Below are 24,100 nucleotides of genomic sequence, written 5' to 3'. Positions count from 1 at the left end.
TTTAAACTAGGTCACATCATCAGCATCATGCCAAGCTGATGCACCCAGAGCTACAAAGTCAGATGTTTTGACCCAAAAACCATCATGACAGAACCCAATGTCAGAAAAAATCAACTTTGGATCAACTTGACAAAGCAAACCTTTACGACATATGATGCCTATTGCAAAAAGCCTCTATAAATGTTTATGTAGATTTATGTCAGTTGTCATGTCAAGATGTCATGCGCCTTATGGACACTGCCCTATAGTAAAATGATACTCTCCTAAATTCATCTCAGTTTTTAGTCACCACTCTTAATATGATGCCTGTTTGCAGCTACCCACTTCCCTTAAATTCATACTTTCTCACATTTTCTTCTGTAGTATTTGTCTGACCAGTGTCAGCTCCTCTTTGTCATCAGTATAAACTGACTGAAAAATGCCGAAGCTGTCAGGAACGAAAATGTTGCCTGAACTGAAAGCTTATCTTACTGTGAAATGTGCAGCAAAAAAAATATACACATATGATTAGTCACATGATCGTAGGGAATACGCCAGTAGCTACGTATTTCAGAGCTCGTATCTGGTGTAGAATTGCAGTCTGTCACACAAGAAACACCATGTTAATCCTGTGAGATAGCATCTGTCTTGACATTTGTTTTAAATAGATTGCGCCATGTAACTGATAGGGATGACAATGAAAACAACATGTCAGTGTTGGAGTCATGCTGAACATTTCAAATAGTCTATCCCTTGTTTTTTGTTTTGTTGTGTTTCTCTGTGAGCTCAGGGATCAAGTCGCATTTTTTTCACCAGTAAAGCCACGCAAATACTGTAAGTGCATGCGATTAACTGTCGACCCCTATGTACCACATGGTGTGTTACAAAAAAGGAAAGCAAGAAGAACTGCAGCGAGTCGTTTTTATACACTGCCCACACTGACTCTGTCTCTGCCCCTTTAAGTCTGCAGATGGACTTCACATGCCCCCTTTACTTTCATTTATGGGAAGGAAGTGAAATGTGTCTACCTGCATTTTGTTCCATGTATCGTGCCGTACATACACCCACCTCTTTTTGATAGGACATGAAAGCGCTGCATTGATCTTTGTACAGTACATGTGATTTGTGCTGTGACCTAACCCAAAGCCAGCCATTTTGTTTCTTTTATACATTTGCCACTGTTTCCAATAAATGTATTTTATCACCACGTTCTCGACTTTGCTGTCATTTTTACCTTCTACAATACAAAACATGATGAATTTACCTGATTTGGATGTGCACATATTTCCACATGAATAATATATATTATGTCAACACAATTATTGGCAAGTGTATAACTGCACTAATGGACTGGAGCCACCATTGCTTAGGGTTTATGTTTAGCAAGGGAATTTGACCCCAGAGTTCAAGGTATTTCTTTTTTTTTTAAAGCCACTTTCCTAACCAGATCAATTGCTCACTGAAGCTTTTCCACAGCAGGATCTGAAGGTCAGTGTGTTCAGCCTACTTCAGCCTGGAGTTCAGCACAAAGCTGAGACGCGGCCTTGGCCTGGCGTTGGGCGTGTGCTCATCATGGCTGTTTGTGTCTCGGCTCGTGCTGACAGCTTACAGGGCTGCAGGGCTCTGACGATTGTTTATTCATCAGTCTCCTCCACGCTGCAGCTGATCCCCTCTCATGCATTCTGTTGTCAAGGACTCTGCCATCAGCCCTGGCATACTAGGAATCAAGAGAGGATGAAGAATGGCCTGCCTCTTTACTGTACTGGCCTCTGAGTGAATTCTTAGCCAAGGGAGAAGTTCCTACAGTCTTGAAAGACAAGGTTCTTAAAGAGTTCTTCAGTAAAGGCAATGGTTATATATAGAAGCATGACAACTCAAAGAACTGTTTGAATACTTAAATGGTTCTTTGTAGTTCTGAAAATAGTGCTTTTTACATGTGCCATTCTAATAATGATACACTCATCTCCACAAGGTTTTGTTGACCAGTTATTTGGTTATTTTCATTTGTTATCATTATTATATTGTACTTGTACGTGGAACCATTTAAACATGTCAAAAAGGGTTCTGATATTCAGTCAAACAACATTCTCTTGGTACTTTTTTTTTTAGCTTAGATTGTAAGATTAGTAAAGATTCTCAAATCAGTGTTTAATACCATATTCTTGCTTTGACACTTACTGTAGGCAACCTGTTTTATTTTTTTTAGAACTCCCCTTTTGTTTAATTGAAGACGTTTAAGTAGCTTTTAGATAAGCATATAATGGGCATATTTGGTGCAAATCAAGGGGAAAATGGGGGAAAGCAGAGAAACACAGAGAGCTCTTCTGAAAGTGTGGCTCTGATACCAGAAACAGAGAAATCCACTCAAGCTACACGACTAATTCACATGCCTTTATAGGGAAAAAATGAGGGCTGAGCTAGCGTTGGGTGCTGTCGTTAAAATGTTCCATGGAGATGAGGGTTTTCACTTCGCATCGCATCAAAATTGCAAGGGCTGTTGCTTCCGCTCCCCACTGCCATCTGCTGGTGTTCTCACACTCTCTCTGACTGAGCACCACTCTGACAGGCCGCAGGTCAACAGCTTATTTTGGGAGATGGTGTCACAGGGTGCAGTGCTTGAAAGCTCACACCTCAACATACAAGGTCTGTCTCAATGTAAAACCAAATGTACACGGAAGTAGTGAAGCTTAATACTGAGCCATGAACTAAAATAAAGATGAACACAGTTTAAGCCTATTGTGCAGTTGCTAGCCTTTAAAAGCCATCTGCATAAGCTCACTACCTACAAGGCCTATCTCAATAGAAGACCACCCCCACAACCCTACTAGAAAAACCAGCATATGTTGTGTTTTGGATGCTGGTATGACCATGCTGGGTGGCCAGCTAAACCAGACCAACATAAACCTGCATAGACCAGCTTGGAATGCATCTTGGTCTGTGCTGTTTTTTTCAGCAGGGAAGCAACAAATAAGTTGTAGATGGTAAGCAACGGCTAAGCTAACAACACAGTTTTGTGTCGCCGGCTGTGGCAGTTACTAGTCTTTAAAAGCCACTACACCTCTAAAAGGCCTGCACAAGTAATAAATGAACAGCTTAGAGAGCCACATGCTAAGCTGACAATGAACAGTAAGTGTAGCTTACTGCAGCAGTTGCTGTTTAAAAGCTACTACAACTCTACCTACAAGAAATTTCAGTAACCTCACCAAATTGACTTATTATTAATTCAAAGTTTCAAAGTGTGACCTATTTCTTTAATGCGTTGCACTGGCACAGACAATTACTAGATTGTACCCTAGCACTGCTAATGCTGTATGCAGAGCTGTACGGGACAGAATATTCATTGGGAGGAGTGATTAGAAAGGAGGAAGGATATAGCAAAGTGCTGAGAGTAAAGAAAAAAAAAACATGGGTATATGATGTCATCAATACAGTCACCACTACTACTTGAATTGTATTTTTGACATTTTATCATTATCAGTGTCAAAACATGCAAAGGACAGAGACCTTATATTTCTACTAATGATGTCTTAAATCCAAGCAAGGCCCCGTTTCTCAAAAGCATGTAGGCTCAAAAACTTTTATTAAGATCAAGAGCTTATAAGATGTAGAGATTAATTTCAAGATATGATTTTTTTTAAGCTTTTTTAGTTTTGATGCTTCAGAGAAACCAAACTAGAGAAAGCATGACTTTGAACACTAACAGTAGAGATCTTAACATTACGACAGCAAAGATGATCTTAACACTATGACGCTTTTGGGAAGATGGGGCCTGGTCTATAAAAACCTAGCATTAATTAATTATAAACTCACACAGCGCAGGCTCAGATAAAATGATAATATATTTTATAAATATAGCAATTAGCATTAATATAAATACCAAACATAAATTATCTAAGTATTAATAAGCATTTATAAAAGATTAGTACATTCATATTGATAATGCACATGGGGAAGGGAGCAGAATTCAGTGCAGTTAATGCTACTTTCTTTTGCACCAATTCACAAAGCGAGACATAAAAAGGCATGCACTTCACATGCAATAACAGTGGATGGAAAAAAGAAAAAGAAAAGAAGAACAGTTTTGCTCAATCAACAAATCCAAAAGTCACCTCTTTATCATGGCCTGGCTTCTGCCACTTCATACGCACTGAATACCATCAGCAATTTCTTTTATCACTACAATTAACTGTGCAACAGTGGAGTGACTATAAGAACGGTCTAATCAGAAATTTTCTCCGTCTCTTTCTGCTGCCTTGTTCTTCTTCTCTTTTCTCATCTTGGTGTGTTAACGCTTCATTTCTCATGGAATAACCCACCACCACCACCCCCCTCCCTCCAGGCCACTCTATGGCCTGAACCACTTCTGTGGCATGTAGTCAGAAGCAGTCCACAGACAGCTCTGCTACAAGCCTGACCTATTTAAATCCTGCAAAAGCCTGCAGAACTGTCTTCCCCTCTATCTGGTCGGCATGCATTGGCTCTCAGTGGGTCGTCACTGAATGACAGTGCATAAAATCAATCATATCCCAAATCAAACAATTCATCCATCAGCTGTAACTTAGTAATCATATTAATTACTGATGTTTTGGAAACTAGAAGTATATAAATGAGTGTTAAAAACGTGTATTAACTGGTATAACTATACATGAATGTGTCTATGATACATGGTGGCAACATAAGTCTCAATAATTAATGTAAATAAGCAATCAGTACATGTAATCTCATGTGACCAACACAATATCAGCTGTTACAAAATAATGACAACTGTCTTTTCAAATAGCAGAGGCCAGATTGCACATTATATTATGATAATACAGTGGAGTTTTTTACAATGACAAAATGCAGATTATGAGATTGCGACTATCCTCCCCATCTATGATTTAATAAGGATGCAAAAACTTCCCTCTGCACGGTAGGAATGTGCATAAGACCATAAGGTGGGAAAATCAACAATCAAAATCATTTGACAATGGGTACCCAAACTTTTGCATACAACTCTCCATTTTGTTTATTTTTTCAAGTTTTATTTTCCTGCATGTATTGAACACAGACACTGCTCTTTACATTATGTGAAAACGTTATTATGAATGGATCAGCAGAAGTGGTCCAAATTACTTTGAATAAATTCTCTTCACATTAACTTACAAGTTAAGAACATTTTTACCTTCATCAGTAGAGTTGCCATATTGGAGATACATGTTTGTTGTTGTTTTGTTTTTGGGCATCAACAATATGTGTAAACATGTATTTTAAAACCTATATTCTCCATCTAAACTGTTTCGGAATGGAAACTGACAATATTATGAACTACATGACAATTCAAAGAGGCTGCATATGAACATGCACAAGATAATCCTCCATTGTCCTCAATGCAAATGCTGAGCATACATGACAGATAATGTTTTTCAGTTTATTCTAGAATGGACAGTTAACATTGTAGGCCTGAGCTGTTCTGTGTATAAATGAACTGCTCTGAGGTCCCATTCACCTCCACATTCAGCTTGTCCTCTCTTTAACAGTTATTGTTCACTATAAAGCCCACTGTGACCAAAACAGTTGGAGCATAAGGAAAAAAACAGTGGGAGTTTTGGGCTATACCAGTTCTTTATAATGTATTGCCCCCTACAGTGCAAACAGCACAACTGCAATGCTCAGTAAGAACAGTTATATGCAAAAGTTTGGGCACCCCTGGTCAAATAACATTTTATTTATTTTCTAAGTAAAAATAACTTTACACATCCTCTACAGAGAACACACTTCTGCACATTATAAAGCACAATTACTGTTCATTTGCTGAATTGAGCATAATGGGGAAAAATAAAACATGAAATGTGGCTTGCGGAAAAGTGATGGCACATTTTACAATGTATGTTTTATTTTTGTTCCAATATGTTAAACTCAGCAAACTCAGAAATTGTGCACTACACGTTGCATATTTATGTTGTTCCCTGCAGAGAATGTGTTAACTTATTCACACTTAGCAAATCAAAACATGTCATTTGATTGGGGTGTTCAAATCTTTGCACACAACCGCAAATGTGTCACACTTTAAAGCAGGAGTGGAGAACTCTGGTCCACAGTTTGTAGACTTTCCCACTCAAATACACCTGACTCAGCCCCGACTTTACAGGAAACCCCTCTTCATAAATCTTAAACTGATTTCAGCAAAAACAATTCAAACATAACCACCAATACATGAAATACATACAAACACAAAGACTTCTTTCAAAGTATTTACATTTATTCAAGGAGGAACTGCAAGGAGGCAAATACAGTACAATATAGTGTCAACCTGGTGCATCACATTTTAGGCACTTATCATAAAAAAATAAATTTGTTTCTCACATCCTAATAAACCCCAACAACCTGTATGACATGAGCATTAAACACCAAAGAGCTGTTTTTTGCCTCAATAATTCATAAAAATTATTTGGTTGCTGTCCTGTTGGTATGTGACAAAGTGAGGGTCATGCTTTTTGCTTGCTGATGGCATAGTGTAGTGGTAGTGTTAGGCAGGGTCACTTGAGCAGAGTAAAGGTCAGAGGTCAGTGACTGGAGAACATTAAACAGAGGCTTTAATTACGTATAAACACCTAGAATTCAACTAAACGTGGAGAAATCAGGATCTAAACGCAGCGGTAAACTGACTTAATTCAACTGTTTTCAGCAGTAATAGTGATTGTCATCTCAAAAGTGAAGAGTAGGAACATTCCAAAAGGATGTCTGATGAGTCACAATAAAAATACACCTAACTCAAATTATCACAACCTGTCTTAACATGTTTCCTAGTTAAAGTGATGCACAAACAATGCACAAAACATAGCAAAGGTTATGAGATTCTTTGTAAAAAATAAGAAATACCACATTTTTTTATGAACTTCAAATATTACCCTCATTATCAAGCACGTTTTAAATAACAAATGTGGATTTGTAAAACTGCTCAAACTGCTGGCTTTTAATGCACATGATATTGTGAATGCTGGCAGCAACAGTGAGGTAAAGTAGAACCTATCTTTCATAAATTGACCATCTTACTGTGAATGGCTGGCAGGAAGATTTGCATAAGTTATTAAAACTTATTAAAAGTTATTAAAAGCACAAAGACAGATCAGCAGGGCAGGGTGTAGATACACTCTAGTGGCGCTACTAAGTTTTAGGGTCAGGTTCCCGGACAGAGATTAAGCCTAATACATAGCATTCTGAATGGAGATTCTCCATTGAAAGTGAAATATAGTCCAGGACTAGGCCTAATCCCTGTCTGGGAAATTGGACACTTGTTCAACCAAATTGCAAGTTGGGCCAAATAGTGTCTTGTTATATGTTATTACAATACACTGCACTGTTGACAGTCTACCCATATGCCAATAAACCGTTTCAGTTTTGAAGACTTAAAAACTATATTAAAATTTTTGGGATGAAGTAACCGCCACTTAACCTCTAAACCCTTCAAGCACAGAGACACGTCACAACCCAATATGTTTAGCAGAGAACAAGAACAACCGCTTGGTAAAAACTTTGAGGCAGATTGAGGCACTCGAGTATCAGAGAAAACGAGAACAAAACGCAGTTAGTGTTTGGTTGGCCATTTGAGGTTTGGTGGCTTGCATCTCAAGATGTTCCATTTTCCCCTTCTTTATTGAAGTGTAGCCATGCTCTGCAGGCTTCCAACTTCATTCAGACAGAGGAAAATAGTGGAAGAAAAAAATGCTCAAACCAGACAAAATATTGAGTCTGGCCTGCACAATTTCTGTGCTGTTTAAAACTGTGGTGAAATTGATTATTGCTACTAAAATGACACTGGGTCAGTTTTGATGTGTTAAAAGGAGATGCAATGGCACCAACAATCAGGACTCAAGATTAGAACAGAAAAATGAAAAATACAGTGTACAGATGATAACGTTTTGAAGCTTCAACAGCTTCCCCAGAAACCTAAAAGTTTCTAGATCAATTTGAACAATATCTAAGACTTACAGGTATGCCTGCACAAAGTTTGAACGTTTGCCACACATTCTGAACATTGACATGATTCAATACTAAAAAGGGACAAATTTTAAGGTGTAATCAAAACAAATGCAGGGTAAAATAATCTCAGTGACCTCTAGCAAGGGTGATGTATGCAGCCAACCTAAACAAATTAAACTTTAAATGACACATCTTTGAACATAGTAGCTGAGCTAATATAAAGGATCTCTTTATAAACTGGACTGTTCATTTCAAGATTATGAAATTACCTGAGTAATTTGTTATCTGACTGCATTGAAAGAGGTCTATCACAGACAGCACCTTCTTTTTATACCAGTGATCTTTTTGCTTGCACCATAGACATACAGTGTGTCCAGTTTTCACAGTTCCATTCTGTACATACACAAGGGTTTTAGATTTAAATATACATGGGTTAAAACTATTTACATATAAATTGGTTTCAGGTACCAAACTCTTTCTATTACACTATACCCATTAAAAACTTCTGGAGGGATATCTATAGAAAATAATATTGACAGCTTAAGTGTATCTAACTGTTCTAGATTTTTAAAAAAGAAACAGAAATCAGAATCGTGTATCAGTCTCATTTCTACATCAGAGGACGGCTTCTGACCCAATCCAGGCGTTTTGTGGTTACTTTAGAACAGCTTATTCCAGTCTCTTGTAGCTTCCATGAGATGCCGCTGTCCATGGCCAATCCACTCTTCCTGATTGTTGAACACTCGACCACAAAACCAACAACTAAACTTAGGCATCTGCTCTGACCCTGTGGCGGAAGACAGCCTTACTACCTCATATTTGCTTCTGCTCTTCTTTTTCAGCTTCAGTTTTAAGATAAAACGCTCTCTGACACTGCTCCCTAATGGCTGGACTCGTGCACCTGGCTTTAACAGCGCACCCTCTGCACCAAGGAGGCTCCACTCAGAGAGGGCTTTGACTGTGCTCTGGGACAACGCCACCTTGACAACTTCACTTTTGTACCTGTTAACCGACTTCATAATGTTTGCCACTTCAGGAATGTCAGCATCGGGGTGGTTCAGCACCACCACTGGCTGATTTCGACGGGGGCATTTGATTTCCTGAAGTGGGCTGAAAGGAGAGAGCCTGAGTGTTCTCTCGACATCTTTTGCTGCAGGCTCCCAGAGAGAGGAAACCTCAGATGACTTGCTTGAGATTCTCCTCATTTTCGGAAACGTCTCAAACGGCTCCTCAAACAGACCCCTTCTCCTCCTCTTTCGTTGGCTTCGTGAACGAGTGTGCAACGGGCTCAGTGGTGACTTCTGAATCGTGATGCTATCCTCAGCCCTGTTTTTAATATCAATGCTTGACTGGGGTAAAATGCTTGTAAGTTTTCCTGGGATGAGTTCATGAGCATTCGAGGTTTTCAGCCCTGCTGACAAACTAGTGAAAGAGTTATTTGAAGACATAAGAAAGTAAGGTGACTGTAGAGAACTTGTGGCCACGTAAATAGGTTTTTTGGCTGAAGTGCAGGGAGCAGTAGAGAGGAACCTCGTGCCATTAGGACTTCTGACAATTTTGAGGAAAACCCTGCTTTTACCTCCTTCATTTGCATGGCTGCCCTGGCTTGACCCCTTCCCATCTGAGCTATTTAGCAGTATCCCTGACTTAGCTGGAGAGATATATCTGACCAAGTAAGCTTGCCGTCCAGTTTGCAAGGGAGCCGCTTTATCAGCTGAGTTCACAGGCATGGCCAACAGTGGGCGGGTGGTCAGCACAGTCTTAGAGGTCGAACCAGTTGACTCATTACTTACTGGCACAACAGGAAGTGGTCTTTGAACTAAATAACACGTTGGTTGTGTGTTTGTTGTTTGCTCTCCCGATGGTGGCTTCACAGCACCTGATAAGAGAAGAGGCCCTTTCAGGGCAGAAGCATTGACAAAGTAGCGGCCTCCACTGCTGCTTACTGCTTGCAGGAGAGATGCATGACCTTCGCCCTCTCCACTTGAACCTTGAGCTGACATTCCGATCCTGCCTCCATTTAGTGTAAGAGACAACCCTGTACCTTTGCTAGGCCTTTCAATTCCTGGCTTCACATATGACACGTTAAGTTTGGAAGCACAGGACTTTGTAATAAGCTTGAACCCAGGACTACTTTTAAGTTGGACTGGCACAGCATATGGAGTCTCTGTGGTCTGAAGGAACATCTGTTGTTTTCCCTCAGGCGTCTGCAGGATCCTAAGCGTTGTTTTGGTAGGTCTAATAGGATCCGGCACTGCAGCTGAAGATACCATCCTTTCTTTCTCAAGCTGCTGACTGATGATAGCATCTGAGTGCTTTTCAAGTATCTTTCCCAAAACAGCTGCATTGCTCAAAGTTGTGGTTCCCTTCTCAAGCGCAGGAGAAACACTTTCCTCTTCTTTTTTTCCTGACTCAGATAGAGATGCTGTCCCTTGCTCAGCCTCTGGCAGCACTGGAATGGGTAAATCATCATCAACAGTAGCTATGCACTCATCAACCTCAATATCGCTATCAGCCACTCTTTCTAGTGCTTTCTTCTCACTTGCAGAAACTGGATCATTACCTGCACTACCTTCTCCACCACTTCCTACATGTTCTTCTTCTGACAGTTCAGTCCCAAGGGGCGGGGATGCAGGTAGTGTTAAGCTCCAGTCCGAAGCTAGCTTGAGTTCATCAAAATCTTCACACTCAACGTCTTCCAAGTCCTCTGGAGAATTTTCATCAGCTTCCAGTGAATCAGGTGAACTGCTAAAAGAATCTTTAGAGTAATTGTGAAAACTAAAGACCTCCTGACTTGGGGAATTTTGCAATAGAGTTTCAGCCCCTCTGTTACAGTCTTTGGCATCAGGGGACTCACCTGCCCTTGTTTTATTCTGTGGGCTTACATCTGAGAGAGTGGTTCCGTTTGGAGTTACACTTGAGGACTGATTATCAACAGCTGTATTATCTGGGGCTAGTCCCTTGCTTGGAGAGGAGTCAGTAGGCAGGCTAAAATCAGATAGTGAATCCATCTGAGAGATCTTTCCATTTGCTAAATTAGAGAAGGAGACTGTAGTTGCAGTGCTCTCTGATAATGAAGTCTCACTTTCATCAGCAACAGGAGATTGTTTCTCTTCATCTTCTGAAATGAAACGTGGGCTCCTTTTCACAGGAGCTCTGGGTGAACTCTGCTCTATAATTCTTTCAGATGCACAAGACTGTTCGGTTGATACATCACTACAACTTTTATTATCCACTAAATGACCCATCTGGCCAGGGGACTTGCCTGAGTCAGCACCGGGTGTGGCATCCTCTGCAATGCAATTAGAAGGCAGTGCAGATGGTGGGGAATCACTTGGCGATATCAGAATTAAGTCTGATTTCGCATCAGAAATTACCTCAAGTGGTGCGGACTCATCTGCAATTGATTCTGATTGTGACATTTCATCCATACCTGAATCTACTGAAGTGTTCGGTTGAGCTTCTTTCACCTTCAGCATATCTGTGGGTGTGATTTCTGCTGCAAGAGAGACTCCAGCTGTCATTTTTTTTGACTGGGACTTCTCAACAGATAGATCAGTGACAGAAAGCTCGTGATCATGTTGTGATGACTTCATCCTATCTGAATGACTGACTCGGTTCATGCAAAATAAAGCCTCTTTGGTCATAGTGGAAACTAAGTCTATACAAGGTGAGTCTGATGGAGGGGTTAGCAACTGGCTAGATGTTTGTAAAGTTTCACAACCAACCTGGTTTGCAGCTATACTAGTTCTGTCCAAATTTGCTTCATGCTCATCTAATAAAGGTGACTGGCCCCCAGTGTCTTTTTCAATGTCTTGTGCCTCTACTCTTAATGAAGCAGTGAAATCTTTCTTTTTCTCAGAGTCTAGTCTGAAAAGAGACTTGGATCTTGGGGATAACGAGGAGCATGGTGGGCTAGCTGACTTTTTATCATCCTCAGGAACATCAGCAGGTGACATCTCATTTTTCATAGAGGGTTCCTGTTTTGTTGGTATGACTTTTAAAACCAGATGCTTTTTGCCATCTACCATTTTAAAGCCCATTACTTTTGTGGTGCAGTTAGGAGGGATGGAAATTTTGTTTTTGACCATGAGAACAGTCAGTCCATTACTGTTGCTTGAATTCAAAATTCCAGATCCAGAACTGAGTTCATTCTCTTGTATCTTTGGCTGTGGAGTAGTTGGTGTGACCGGGTAAGAACACTGCGGCTCACTCTTGAGTGGACTTTTACTCCACTTGCTACTCTCTTTTTTCACACCAACAGCCCTTTCAAGAAATTGCTGTGTTTCCTCTAGTGTCTTCTCTGGATTAAATAACCTGCCATTGTGGTCAAGCAGCCCTACTCCAGGAAGAGAATTCAGCTTTGACATCCACTGTGGCTCCCTAGATCCTCCAGCAGGACTCTTTTTAAGCAGCAGCTTCAGTCCAGAATTATTAACTCCAGAGTCCTCCGTTGCCTTCCATCTGTTTGTTCTATCCATTTCATCTCCATGAGCCACAGTCAGATGCTTATTTAGATACTCCCTCCGTGCAGCACCATAGCCACAAAACTGACAGGTGAAAGGAAAAGTCCCAGAGTGGACTTTCCCTTGTGTGGGACTCATGGGTGGACACCTTACACATTTGTGGCTGCCCTCGTTGTGATGATGAATGTGCTGAACAAAAGTGCCTGCATCTCTGGTGGAAAAGTCACATTTTTTACATCGAAACAGTCCATTACAGCTGTGGCACATAATGAAATGCCTAGTGAGTAAAAGTAGAGAGTACTGTACTCCATCATTGCAGATCTCACAAGTGACCAAAGTGTCACGATGTCCAATGCGATGTCGCTGGAGAGAAGAGAACTCATTGGTGACAAAGGTGCAAAGGTCACAAGGATATGTTGGAAGTGTTCCCTTGTGAGCTCCTTGAAAATGTTTCAGCAAGTCATTGGGGCTGTAAGTGGTATCACCTTTGCATTCAGAGCAGCAGAAACTCAGTATTTTCCCAGAGAAAATAGCACCTTGTTGCATTTTACATGGTGATTTCTCAGAGGCCTTGCTCTCTGTTTGAGAATTATCAGATTCCCCACACTGGGTTTCTTCTTGGTCACCATGGTCATTATATGCTGCATCCGATGTCTGATTTGCAAGCTCTGTTGAAGGAGGCCATGTATGGACGATGGAGACATCGTTATCAACATCCCTACTCTGGTCATGGCTTTCTGGAGGGTCATCTGGAGTGGCCTCCATGTTTCACAATAAAACTTCCTGCAAAAGAGAAAAAAATGAATCAGATCATGAACTTATTTCTTCTTATAGGCATAGGAAAATATATTTGAACTAAACTGTAGTTAATGGATATTCTGAGTCTCCTCCACTTAAAACTTATTTAGGCTAATATTAAGCTTAATTATAAATAGCATCACTGTCAACCGACCAACAGTTGTCATGAAGTCAAATACAGTTAAAGCACTTTAAGGCCAAAACAATACTATACTACAAATACAATACTACTGAATTTAACAAGTTAGACCACAGAGTAGTACTTAGGTCTTAAAGGGGAATTCTATCAATTTCTCAAAATTTTTTGCATTATCCAATTGTTGTGATGTAAATAAAGTCATTCAGATGGGTTTGATGTGAAATGGTCAATTGTAGAGAAACTACCCAACTCTGGTTTCTTTGCAATGCTGGTGATATGAACCAGGGGTCACAATGTCTACAATGCAAATACAGCCATTTTATTTACTATCCAAAACAACCAGTGAATCCAAACATGTCTTCTAAGCTTATATATGCAATTTTGATAATGGCAAAATATCAGTAAATTTGGAAGAAAAAGTTTTCTTTGGGTACTATTTTGCTTCACAACACCCCGCATGTACCTCCCTGCCAAGAATGGGTTTTTAAATACATACAAATATATTTAACTCCGCGTTTATTTTAAGCTCTCAACAGCTAGGCTGCTCTGAGGCTACTTAAAATGCTGTTTAGCTCAAAAGAATTAGATCCTTTTCAAAATTCGGTCAAAAAAAGCAGAGCATACAAAACAGCAAATATAAATACAGAATATGCACAGCATGGGTTAACGCAATGGAAGAACTTGTAGACAATCTTGTGGATTATGAGCAACATAGGCCAAAGAACTAGGCAGAACATACACACACCTAAATGTCTCATAATGCCGATTAAGCCTAACTGAGAACCTTTGGTTTAGAGACAATAAACATGACTATGCTGGTCTTGTGGAGTTTCTTCTTGAAGTTCAAAAGTGCAACAAAACTAATGTAAAAGAGTAAGTGTAAACAAACCTTTGAGAATTTTTATTGCAAACAGGATAACAATAATACCTTGTGATGGTAGAAACAAGCGAGACAATCTCAAATGTTTAATTATTTTGAAACCCTCATATTCGAAACAAACGTTTTAAAATCAGCTTGAAACATGTTCTTTGTCATATTAGATAGTGTTCGCCCCAATCACAATTACTTGCAGCCCTTATGTTTCTTGGTACAATAATATTAATTACATGTTCCTTAATCCAGTATGTACTTCCATGACTTCTTACGTGTAATTAAGTTTGCCTTGTTCAACTTTTTTAGGACTTTTTCTCAGTAGAATGTCATGAATAATTAAGCTTAGTAGAATCATGTTTTTTTAAGTCTGTATCATCAAAACATATGTAACGTAGGACAAAACCACAGAACAGAACATATAAGTAGGCCTAGATAACATCAACAGTGTCATCAAGTCATACTGCACATTTAAACATTCTCAATAACTTTAGAGATGTGACATCAGGTCACATGCAAAGCCTGGGTTTCGAACCTTAGAATCAGATGGGAGCAACTGATTTATTTTGGTTGAACGTTTCAAATGATTAGGAACGAGCATGACTAAAATAAATAATCAGAAAGCAGTGTCTCTGAAGTCTAAAAATAAAATTGGAAATTAAACTTTTCACTACTGCTAAAACACTAATATTATTATATGATTGTGAGCAGGTGATTTTTTCCAATACTCCCTAAGCCACATTCAACTGCTTTGCCGTATACTAGGGCTGGGCGATTAATCAAATTTTATTTTCAAGTACAATTTTGGCTTCCAGTGAGTATGAAAACAAGATAAACAAAACAAAATGAATGATGTGCTGCATTCTGTTTCACAATGATGCTCTAGTTTTCTGTTATAAATGCAGGGCACCCCTTTCCTTTACAGAGGTGCGCTTTTGCCCCTCCCTAAAAGCCCAAACTCACTCTCAGCCAGGCTGTGGCATGTTTAGTTCAGCTCAAGCCAAGATTTAAGAAAGAGAGACTTTGGTCAGCAAGAAAGGTAAAATTAATTTAGCTGTCTGGAAACACTTTGGTTTCAAGGAGTCCGACGAGGAAGAACAACAAATACTGTGCGTGTATTGTGGTGTCTGTAATACAAGGCAATATGACCAATAGTTTAAGTATCTGAAATTCAATCTGTTAATGATTTCAATACTGACTAAAATAATCATGATTACGTTTTATGATTGACTTTTTAAAGTAATGTGAATCTGAAATCATAACTTGCTTTTATAATGTACCCTGTGGTTCTCTAAACTAACTCAGCACTTTCACTCAATAACAGGTGGGGTGGTTGTAAGGGCAATTACCCCACGATATTACTAGTTATAATTATTTTCCCACCCACTGGTGCATGATGATGTAATAATAATAATAATGAAAAAATCATTAGACATTTTTGAGGCAGGCAAAAGTCATTACATTTAGATTAAAGATTACAAGAATACAAGAATTCTGTCTTTTAAATGGTATGGTAAGATGCATTGTGCTTAATGTGACCAGAAACATAAAGTAACAAGCTAAAACTAATTTCAGGCTGCCTTTAAGTGATGCACACATGCATAGTGCTAAGGCTGGGACAAACTGCCTTGCTTGACAGGAATAAGCAGGAATTAATTATTAGGCTCCTGTATATTTGCTACAGTACAACAACTGACAAGTCCCACAACTTGCAAAAGTGATGTTTGTGAGATCTGACATCGCCAAATATGAGCCTAAATGCATTTTAACACCCATCAAAATAAATGTCATGTCCTAAGTGTCAAATCTCGGTATGAGACACTACACACAGACCTAGAAAGAAAGTGGACTTGGTGCTGATGCAAGTTCAGTCGATGGAACTTGACACGAATCCAAAAAGAGTATCAATACTCCAGAGGCACATCCTTGAATATTAATGGAGAAACTTTAAACACGCATGTTTCTGCATGCTTCCAGTTTGAAGTTCGGCTGTGTTTATAGCTTATATGAGCCTATGTAGGCCAATGTGAAATACATAATCCAATGTTAGCTCATACATTTCCCTGCATATCAAGTTTGGGTGATTCTTCGTCCATAGTTGGCGTGATGCGCTTTACCATCACTCGCTTTTAGTGAAAGCAGCATACACAACGTGTTCAGCGTGTTCATGAGAATTACTTCGGTCTGGAAAAGCTCACAGTTCAGCCATAAACTACCAGCTAGGCTTTCATTTGGCATAACTAACAGTAACTTTGAGCAACGCGGACCTGCACAATGCACAGAAAAACCGAGGAAGTGCCATGACGATAGTGCAAAGCGAACGGCTTAGCCTCGCATTCACGCATGCACGGCCGGTATCGGGCGCTGGACAGAGTTGGGACATTTTCAGAGGTCACTTAAAGTGATTCTTCGATAACCCCGTCATTGAGCCACATCTATAGAAAATAAAGCGAGTCGCCCCCACCCACGCAGACATCAACCGATTAGAACCACACAGAGGTCGTTAAAAGAGTTGATATTTTAAACAAGTGTTCTATACAACTATGGGAAACCGTGAAGCCAGTAACTACTCGTAAATGTCCCATAAAAGCTTGTTTTGGATTAATTTACCTTTCTTTTCTCTTTAGACTGGCAGATCAGTGACGGCGGCCATGACAGTTCCATCCGGGTAACACAGGGCTCGCGCTGAGCGGGAGTAGTGAAGCAGGAACTCAAAGCGGATGAATATGGAGCACTACCTGAACGGCTCATCAGCTTCTCCCCTCACAGCTCTTTATTTCTCCTTCATGGCCCAGGAACACACTCAGAATGCTGTTTTGTTTATTAGTGGATATAACTGGCGCTGTAAGGAGCATTTTAGTTTAAAACGCGCTCATGTGTTTTTTAGCGCCTGCGTTTATAACACCACTATAAGCCACAGCCCACAGATGTAAATGTTGAAGAACAGCTCCGTTTAGACTTCACAGACGCCATGTCTGCTACCAGAGCAGAGCGCGCCATTTTATATGGCTGTCGACCATATAACGGTGTTTTGTTTTAGCCAGCCAACATTTCTGTAACAACATTTAATCTCAGTTAAGATGTGGCTAGTCGATAAGCGCAAAGGTACATGACCCGTGCTGTATGCATTAACCCATCATGGAGGCGGTGGTTGATTTAATCCACCTTCCACATTGTCAGGCGTTACTGTTACATGATTCGTGTTATATGAGTAGGCTAGATAGTGTTGTATTTGGTTTGTTAACGCATCAACGTGCTTCCACAGACAAAATGATTTGTGACTAGCCCATGTTTTTCACATGGACTGCAGTTTATACTATAGCAAATGGTTAAATGACAATTCCAGCAATTCAATTTCTCAAAATGTGTGAGTAATTCAGTCACTGAGATGTAAAAAAAGAATTTAGAATGGTTTGATGCGAAATGGTTAATTGTAGAGACTTATAGAGATTTATTTAGAGTGGTGGTGATAGGAACCAGGGTTGTGATGTCTACAACACAAATAGCCATTTATTTGCTAATAAAAAAAAAGTGAACCTACACGTGTCTCCTAGGTGTTTATAAGTTATGTTGATAAATAGTGGTATATCTAGATGCAGAATAGTGGTAAATCTAGTAACAAAAAAAGTTTTATTTAGGACTACATTGTTGTATCTCTCCACTATTAATTGATTTTAATGTTAGCCCAAAAGTTTATCTCAAAATTAAAACAATGTCTTGGACATTAGGTGTCATATTCATAACCGTTTCATATAATAACATCTTGTGATGTAGCCTAGCTTTTAGAGGCATTAAGCTTTTCTGCCATCTGGTTCCTATCACTACTGTGATCTATTCTGACTTGGTAAGTTTCTTTAGAACACAGTATTTCACATCATACCACTCTGAACAACTTTGTTTACATCTTAGCAATTGACTTATGGTAAAATTTTGAAAAATCAGTGGAATTCTCCTTTAAATACATTGTTTATATATTTTAAGCTCGTTTGCCCAAATGTTTATAAATTTAATAGTAGGGAACATGCTACAGGAAGTGTTTTCTCTTCCTGCTTTGTCATGTATATAGTCGTCCTAACCTATAGGTGATTTTCAAGTAACCAGGTGATATATAGGTACTTAATGTTACTGTTTTTTCAGCAAGCCACAATTTCGGCTGTGTGTCTATGCTTTTAATTCTCAGAATAAGCCAGGCTGTGGTGCATATAGGATGAATGGTTTCCCTAAATCCCTTCGCAGGTAAAGCACTGTGGAATCAGTGCAGTTAGCATAGGAAGTGCTGTGAGACACCCCGCTAATCAGTCACTGATCTTTTTCTAGGTTGCTATTGTCATCAGGGCAGCAAACTGTAGTTTTGCTTTCTTTTAGGGAGACACAGGCCTAGACTTGCATGATCACAACATTGTGGAGACCGAATAGTGTCTAAATAAACTAATTAAACATGAAATAGGAATAAAGAAATAAATAAAATACAATTTTACTGTGATGCTGATGAAGCTGTCTCAAAGTACCAAAACAGAAGTTACAAAGATGTTCACGTGTTGGCCAGTTTATGCTGTAAATACAGACAAAAAATATTGTATTGGAACAACTTTAGACTTCTATGTTTTTACATCATATCTTTCAAACTTTGCTGTTTTATGACTTATGTATTAATCTTATTGTAGTGAATTTGGAGCTACATCTCCAAAACTTATTGCTCTTGGCTGGTAAAGGGCTACCACAAAATAATAAGAACATATTAATAAGAACATATTATACCTAATATCAAGTATCCTGAGCTGAATTATATTTTATAAAGGGCCCATAAGACCTCTACACAAATGTAAAATGCAAATATGCTATATTATTGTATGCTATATTAGATAATTTGTGTTTTATGTGAATAACACATTAGTCTCCATTCTAGCATTTTGTAATCACCAGTTATGCTATTTAACAAATTACAACATCAGAAATATTGTGTAATTGAGTTTCCTTTTGAGATTTATTTTTCCACAAATGTATAAGTTTATACTGTCTGCCAGTTGATGTAAGTGAAGCATCCATGATCATGATATGATCAGGGGAACCAAACAGATGTTTTTTCCTAGAGATCTCTCCAAGACCAACTGTATGTCTTAGGGGCACCACAACAGTGCATAAATGGTACTTGCCCATCTTATTCCTCCTGATGTTGCATTTCCCCTGCTGATGTTGCAGGACAGATAAACAAGTTATCTAATGTAGGTTAGTAATTTTATAGTAGCCTATGTATTGTGCATGTATATATATATATATATATATATATATATATATATATATATATATATATATATATATATTGGCTCAAGACACCAACTTCATATTTGGTGTGTATGTTAACTGAAATGTGGTCTTTATTTTATGGTAGGCTTAGTTAGACATGACCTATGTGCTTTTGAACATCAGGCCTGTTGTGATTTTTTAATTTTTAATGGTTTATACATTGGGCCATTATTACTTTAACATTCCAAATTAGCTGACAAAACTACACAGTGATAGAGTGTTAATAACCAAAGTCTGAAAGATCTTTGTATCTTGACCATAAATACTTTAAGGAATAATCCCGGAAATGTTAATACATCGAACATCAATAATTTAAAAGTAATTGTGTTTAAACATCTTTACATTGTTTTTTCCCATTGCACTCATTTTAAGGCAGATATGAAGACTTGTACCCACTATGCCTCCGAAATGTATGAAAATACAAGCCTAAAATTTACAACAGTAGGTCAGCTAAACAAGGTGTGACCACCCCTGTCATAAGACTAGTGTTTGATATGGATCTAGGATTATCAGGCCTATCATATTTAATGTTTTGATTAAGTATGACCATTAACAGCCCTTGTATTGATTTAAGACAGCCTATCAATCATCCTTCTACAGAGTCTAGGTTAATCATGGCTATTGTTATGCTAATCATTCCAACAATAGCCTGTGGATAAATTAATCAATACTTTGCCCATAAACATAAAAACAATATTCCACAGACATGCTTAAATAATGTTGTAATGTCAAATAAGAAATCATGTTTGAGTATGTATTTATACAAATAAACATATATTAGTCCATTACTGTTGATATCTGAAATGTCCCATGTTCTCTTAGCTGGTCTCAGCAAAATCTGAAGAGAATGTCGGAACTGATCAAACCATGTGACTATAAAGTGTGTTCTTATTAGTATTCATATTAAATCTATTTTTTGATGGAACTCAACTATTTTTTTACCCAAAAAAAGAAAATATAAATGTAATTGTGAATTAAGGTTACAACAAAATGGGTACTAGATGTTAATTCAAGATATAACTAAACAAATTTATAAATTTAAACCAAGCAGAATTCATTCTGTTCATATAAATGCAGTTGCTGGGCATAAACGGCTTCTTTAACTGAATTTCAGAATATCAAACCAAGTACATAATTTGATTTTATTATTACTATGCAACAAAGTTATTTTATTTATTGTGGTGAAATAATGTTTATTCCTATGTTTAATGATTTGACTTATTTGCCATTTATAAATAGTGGTCTGTTTGAATAATATTGAGTCAGGTCATATACATAATATGGACTTTATATACAGCACAGTTTCAAAATGTTTGCATTGACACTATTTTTTTCTCTCTTAAACTCAGCTTTTTCCTATACACAGTACTGTGCAAAAGCTTTATATTGAGAAAATGATATAAGAAAGCTATTTATGTGGACAGTAAGTGTTTATTTACTCAAAACAAATGAATAAAATAAATGCATTAACATAAGTGCATTGAGTGCTTATTTCACATGTGTATCAATGTGTTTGCTTAACCATTTCCAAACCTCTCTTTGAGAAAGCCCAGTATTATTTTTAGTTATCATCCAGTACATGGTTTAGTTAATAAGTCCTTCATTAAGATAAATCAGGTGAGCTTTAATAAATCTATATGATATCTAGGGGCATTGATGTCTGGAACCAAACCTTTGTTCTTCTCACTAGCTCAAGTCTATCTAAAGTGCTTTTTTGAAAACAAGGAATTCTTGTCACTAATGTATTTGTGTTTGCATTTATTCTAAAGTTGTGTAATGCTTCAACACTTACTGTTGAGATAAACAATTTGCTTCGACTTTTGTACAGTACTGTATGTGGGTTTTTTCATATATGTATCAGGACAGAGAAATGTCATAACATGCCTTATTGTGAAAAGTTATCATTTTCCAGATTGTTTTGGTAATTGCCTTCACATGAGTCCTCAGCTGATATCCTGAGAATGGAGTGTGTGTTTGAAGTAAACAACAAAAGAGTTTATTGAAGTTCTGTATGAATATTAATGAGGTGTGAATTGGGCGTGGCTGGTGAAAATGGCTGGTGTGCATTAGTTGAGATCAGAGAGCTCCAAGTTTGAGTGCTTCACAGCTCCACCCTCCTCTGGACTGAGGGGTTCTGAGATAAATACTGCCAGCTCTCAGTCCTGAGGCAGAATCAGAAGGAGTAGCAAGTACATCTTCCCTCTAAGCTCATCTGGAGTATAGCTGTTAAGAAATCTTCAAGTCACTTCAAGAACAACCTACAGCAATGTGGACTGACAGCAGTGCTGGTAAGGCTTACTTAACAAATCATCTTTATTTTTCATGTTGTATGCCACTGTCAGTGCATTTATATTTGTAATCTACAGTACAGTTTATATGTGTATGTGTGTCTGTCTTATGTGGATGTGGCTAGCAGAAAAGGACACCTCCTTATCTGTAGATGCCCTCTTCTTCTGTCTTCTTTCTTGGTCCCTGATGTCTCCTACCCAAAACCTCTGAAGGTATCTATGTATGTTTATTTGTCTTGACTGCAAACAGGCTTGGGAGAATACATCTACATTCATTTTAATACATACAGATTCATGTTGCTCATCAAACTAACATGTATATGTTTTTTCCACAGCTCAAGATGGAGCATCTCAAGCCAATAAGATTGCAGGCAGGAGGAAGAGAACCAGTTTCACCAAAGAGCACTTGGAGCTGCTCCGCATGGCTTTCAGTGTGGATCCGTATCCTGGCATCAGTGTCAGAGAGAGTCTTTCTCAAGCCACCGGCCTTCCAGAGTCACGCATTCAGGTAGGTGTCCAAAACATCTGTCAAAATATTGGTTGTGGTCTTCTATTGTCTTGAGATTTTGTGGTTAATTGTACAACATAATCTAACTTTTGATTCTTTTCTTTGGTGTCAAACAGGTGTGGTTCCAGAACAAGAGAGCAAGAACCTTGAAGAACAGGGCCACTAGGACCTCACCTCAATTAGAAGCTGCTTCTCCTCTGCCCAGCCCCTTCCTGCCGCCTCACATGGTTCAGCCAAGAAGCATGACAGAAGCATCCTTTAACATCACTCAGTCTCAGCTGAAAGAAGATGGTGAACAGGACTGCTTTTTTACTGACTTGTCTTCACAAAGTTTTGGCTTCCCATTGAGTGGCACCTACTGCAGTACTCCAGCCACCAGGCCCCGACAAGACAGGCTGATGGGCACTAGCGTGAGTCCTTCTCCTCTTCCTTCTGATTTGGAGGTTACTCCAGTCGGCTGGGGCTCCCTGAAAGCGCAGTCTTCACCAGGTTCTCTATGGAGCCCAGCACTTCAAGGCATTGGAAGCAGTGTCATGGATGAGAGTCAAGTCTTTCTCTACCCACCACCTCCTTATCCTCATGGCAGTGCCATGGCTGGATGTTCTGGAGGTCTGAAGTCGTTCTCCGCCTCCCCTGGTTCTCCTGATTCTGCATTTTGGGATATGGGACTGGATAACTCCTCTCCATCTGTACCTTACTCTCAGGGAGGTACTGTGTGGAATGAGCCTGCTCCGGAGCAGCCTTTGGCCCCACTGCCTAATCTGTCTTCCCAGTGTCTGGAGGAAGTCCTCGGAGAGATTGAGCCAGGTTGGTGGAAGATCAACGGACAAATGGAGCTTCAGTAGATCCATGACTGAAAGCATATATGCATTATTTATTTATTTTTTTCAAGAAAGCAAATGACTGATTTAATGTGCGAGGAAACATTTTGAGCAACGTTGTATATTTATTTTGCTTTAAATGATGATCAGATTATAATCCACACACATTATGATATTGTGGTAATGCAGGTCAAACAACAATATCAAACTGCAATTTAATTTTTTTTTTTACATATTTATATATTTAATGTTCCAATATATTTATATATTTAATCTTCCAAACAGTAGGTCACCAACTGACCTCATGCTGCAAGAGTACATCAGTATTTAAGACCTTTGGTCCTTCATACATAATTTTATTGCTTATTTATTTCACTTTAATGACGGGGTGCAGAATGAAAATGTAAATATTCACCTATTTTGTAACATAATTTATTTCATGAATAAAGTGTTCATTGAATGGATATGTCTTATACTAGTATTTGTCTATTATTCTTATTCTTATTACAAAACTGGGTGGAAAATATTTTGTTACTGTACTATATATATATATATATATATATATATATATATATATATATATATATATATATATATATATATACATATATATATATATATTCTTTCATGCCAATCAGTGAAAGTCCTGCATATTTTAATTATCATTTTTAATATTTAATATTTTTAAGTGTGATGTTGATAATGGTAAAATGGTGGTAAATCTGAAAAAAAAATCTGATTTATTTTATTAATTTATTTTAACATAAAAGGATTAAAATACATTTTAGGCTAAAGTATTGTCACAAAATCAGAAAACAGTGTGTCAGATATCAGTCAGCGTACTCATGACTATTTCAGTGTTATGTGAGGAGCTTTCAGAGGCTTTAAACTCTCAGACGTCTGGTTCCCATCACCACCACTGAGAACTACTCTAATTGGGTAAGTTTGTCTAGAGCAGAGCGTT

The 24,100-nt window shown here is 38.4% G+C and overlaps 2 protein-coding genes across 2 annotated transcripts; one reads left to right on the top strand and one right to left on the bottom strand.

Moving 5' to 3' along the window:
* Positions 1-6,205: 6,205 nt before the first annotated feature.
* Positions 6,206-17,079, bottom strand: si:ch211-214e3.5 (zinc finger protein 518A). The gene is made up of 2 exons (XM_036572758.1): positions 16,826-17,079; positions 6,206-13,190 (listed from the first exon to the last, which is right to left on the bottom strand). The coding sequence occupies exon 2, from the start codon at positions 13,170-13,172 to the stop codon at positions 8,601-8,603; it is 4,572 nt and encodes a 1,523-aa protein (XP_036428651.1). The 5' UTR covers positions 13,173-13,190; positions 16,826-17,079; the 3' UTR covers positions 6,206-8,600.
* Positions 17,080-21,785: 4,706 nt separating this feature from the next.
* On the top strand, positions 21,786-23,160 carry mxtx2 (mix-type homeobox gene 2). Its single transcript, XM_036571834.1, has 3 exons — positions 21,786-21,807; positions 22,143-22,315; positions 22,432-23,160. Exons 1-3 carry the CDS (start codon positions 21,786-21,788, stop codon positions 23,158-23,160), a joined length of 924 nt encoding a protein of 307 aa, XP_036427727.1.
* Positions 23,161-24,100: the final 940 nt, after the last annotated feature.

This window comes from Colossoma macropomum, unplaced genomic scaffold, assembly GCF_904425465.1.
Source record: "Colossoma macropomum unplaced genomic scaffold, Colossoma_macropomum, whole genome shotgun sequence".
NCBI classification, from domain to species: domain Eukaryota; kingdom Metazoa; phylum Chordata; class Actinopteri; order Characiformes; family Serrasalmidae; genus Colossoma; species Colossoma macropomum.
The sequence above is the reverse complement of the archived record's forward strand: the minus strand, read 5'-3'. Positions and strand labels throughout refer to the sequence as shown.

Bases quoted from the DNA above. Each gene is read 5' to 3' on its own strand.
- si:ch211-214e3.5 (XM_036572758.1), bottom strand. From the start codon at position 13,172: ATGGAGGCCACTCCAGATGACCCTCCAGAAAGCCATGACCAGAGTAGG.
- mxtx2 (XM_036571834.1), top strand. From the start codon at position 21,786: ATGTGGACTGACAGCAGTGCTG. The intron at 21,808-22,142 runs GTAAGGCTTACT...TTTTTTCCACAG, and splicing joins GTGGACTGACAGCAGTGCTG to CTCAAGATGGAGCATCTCAA. The intron at 22,316-22,431 runs GTAGGTGTCCAA...GGTGTCAAACAG, and splicing joins TTCCAGAGTCACGCATTCAG to GTGTGGTTCCAGAACAAGAG.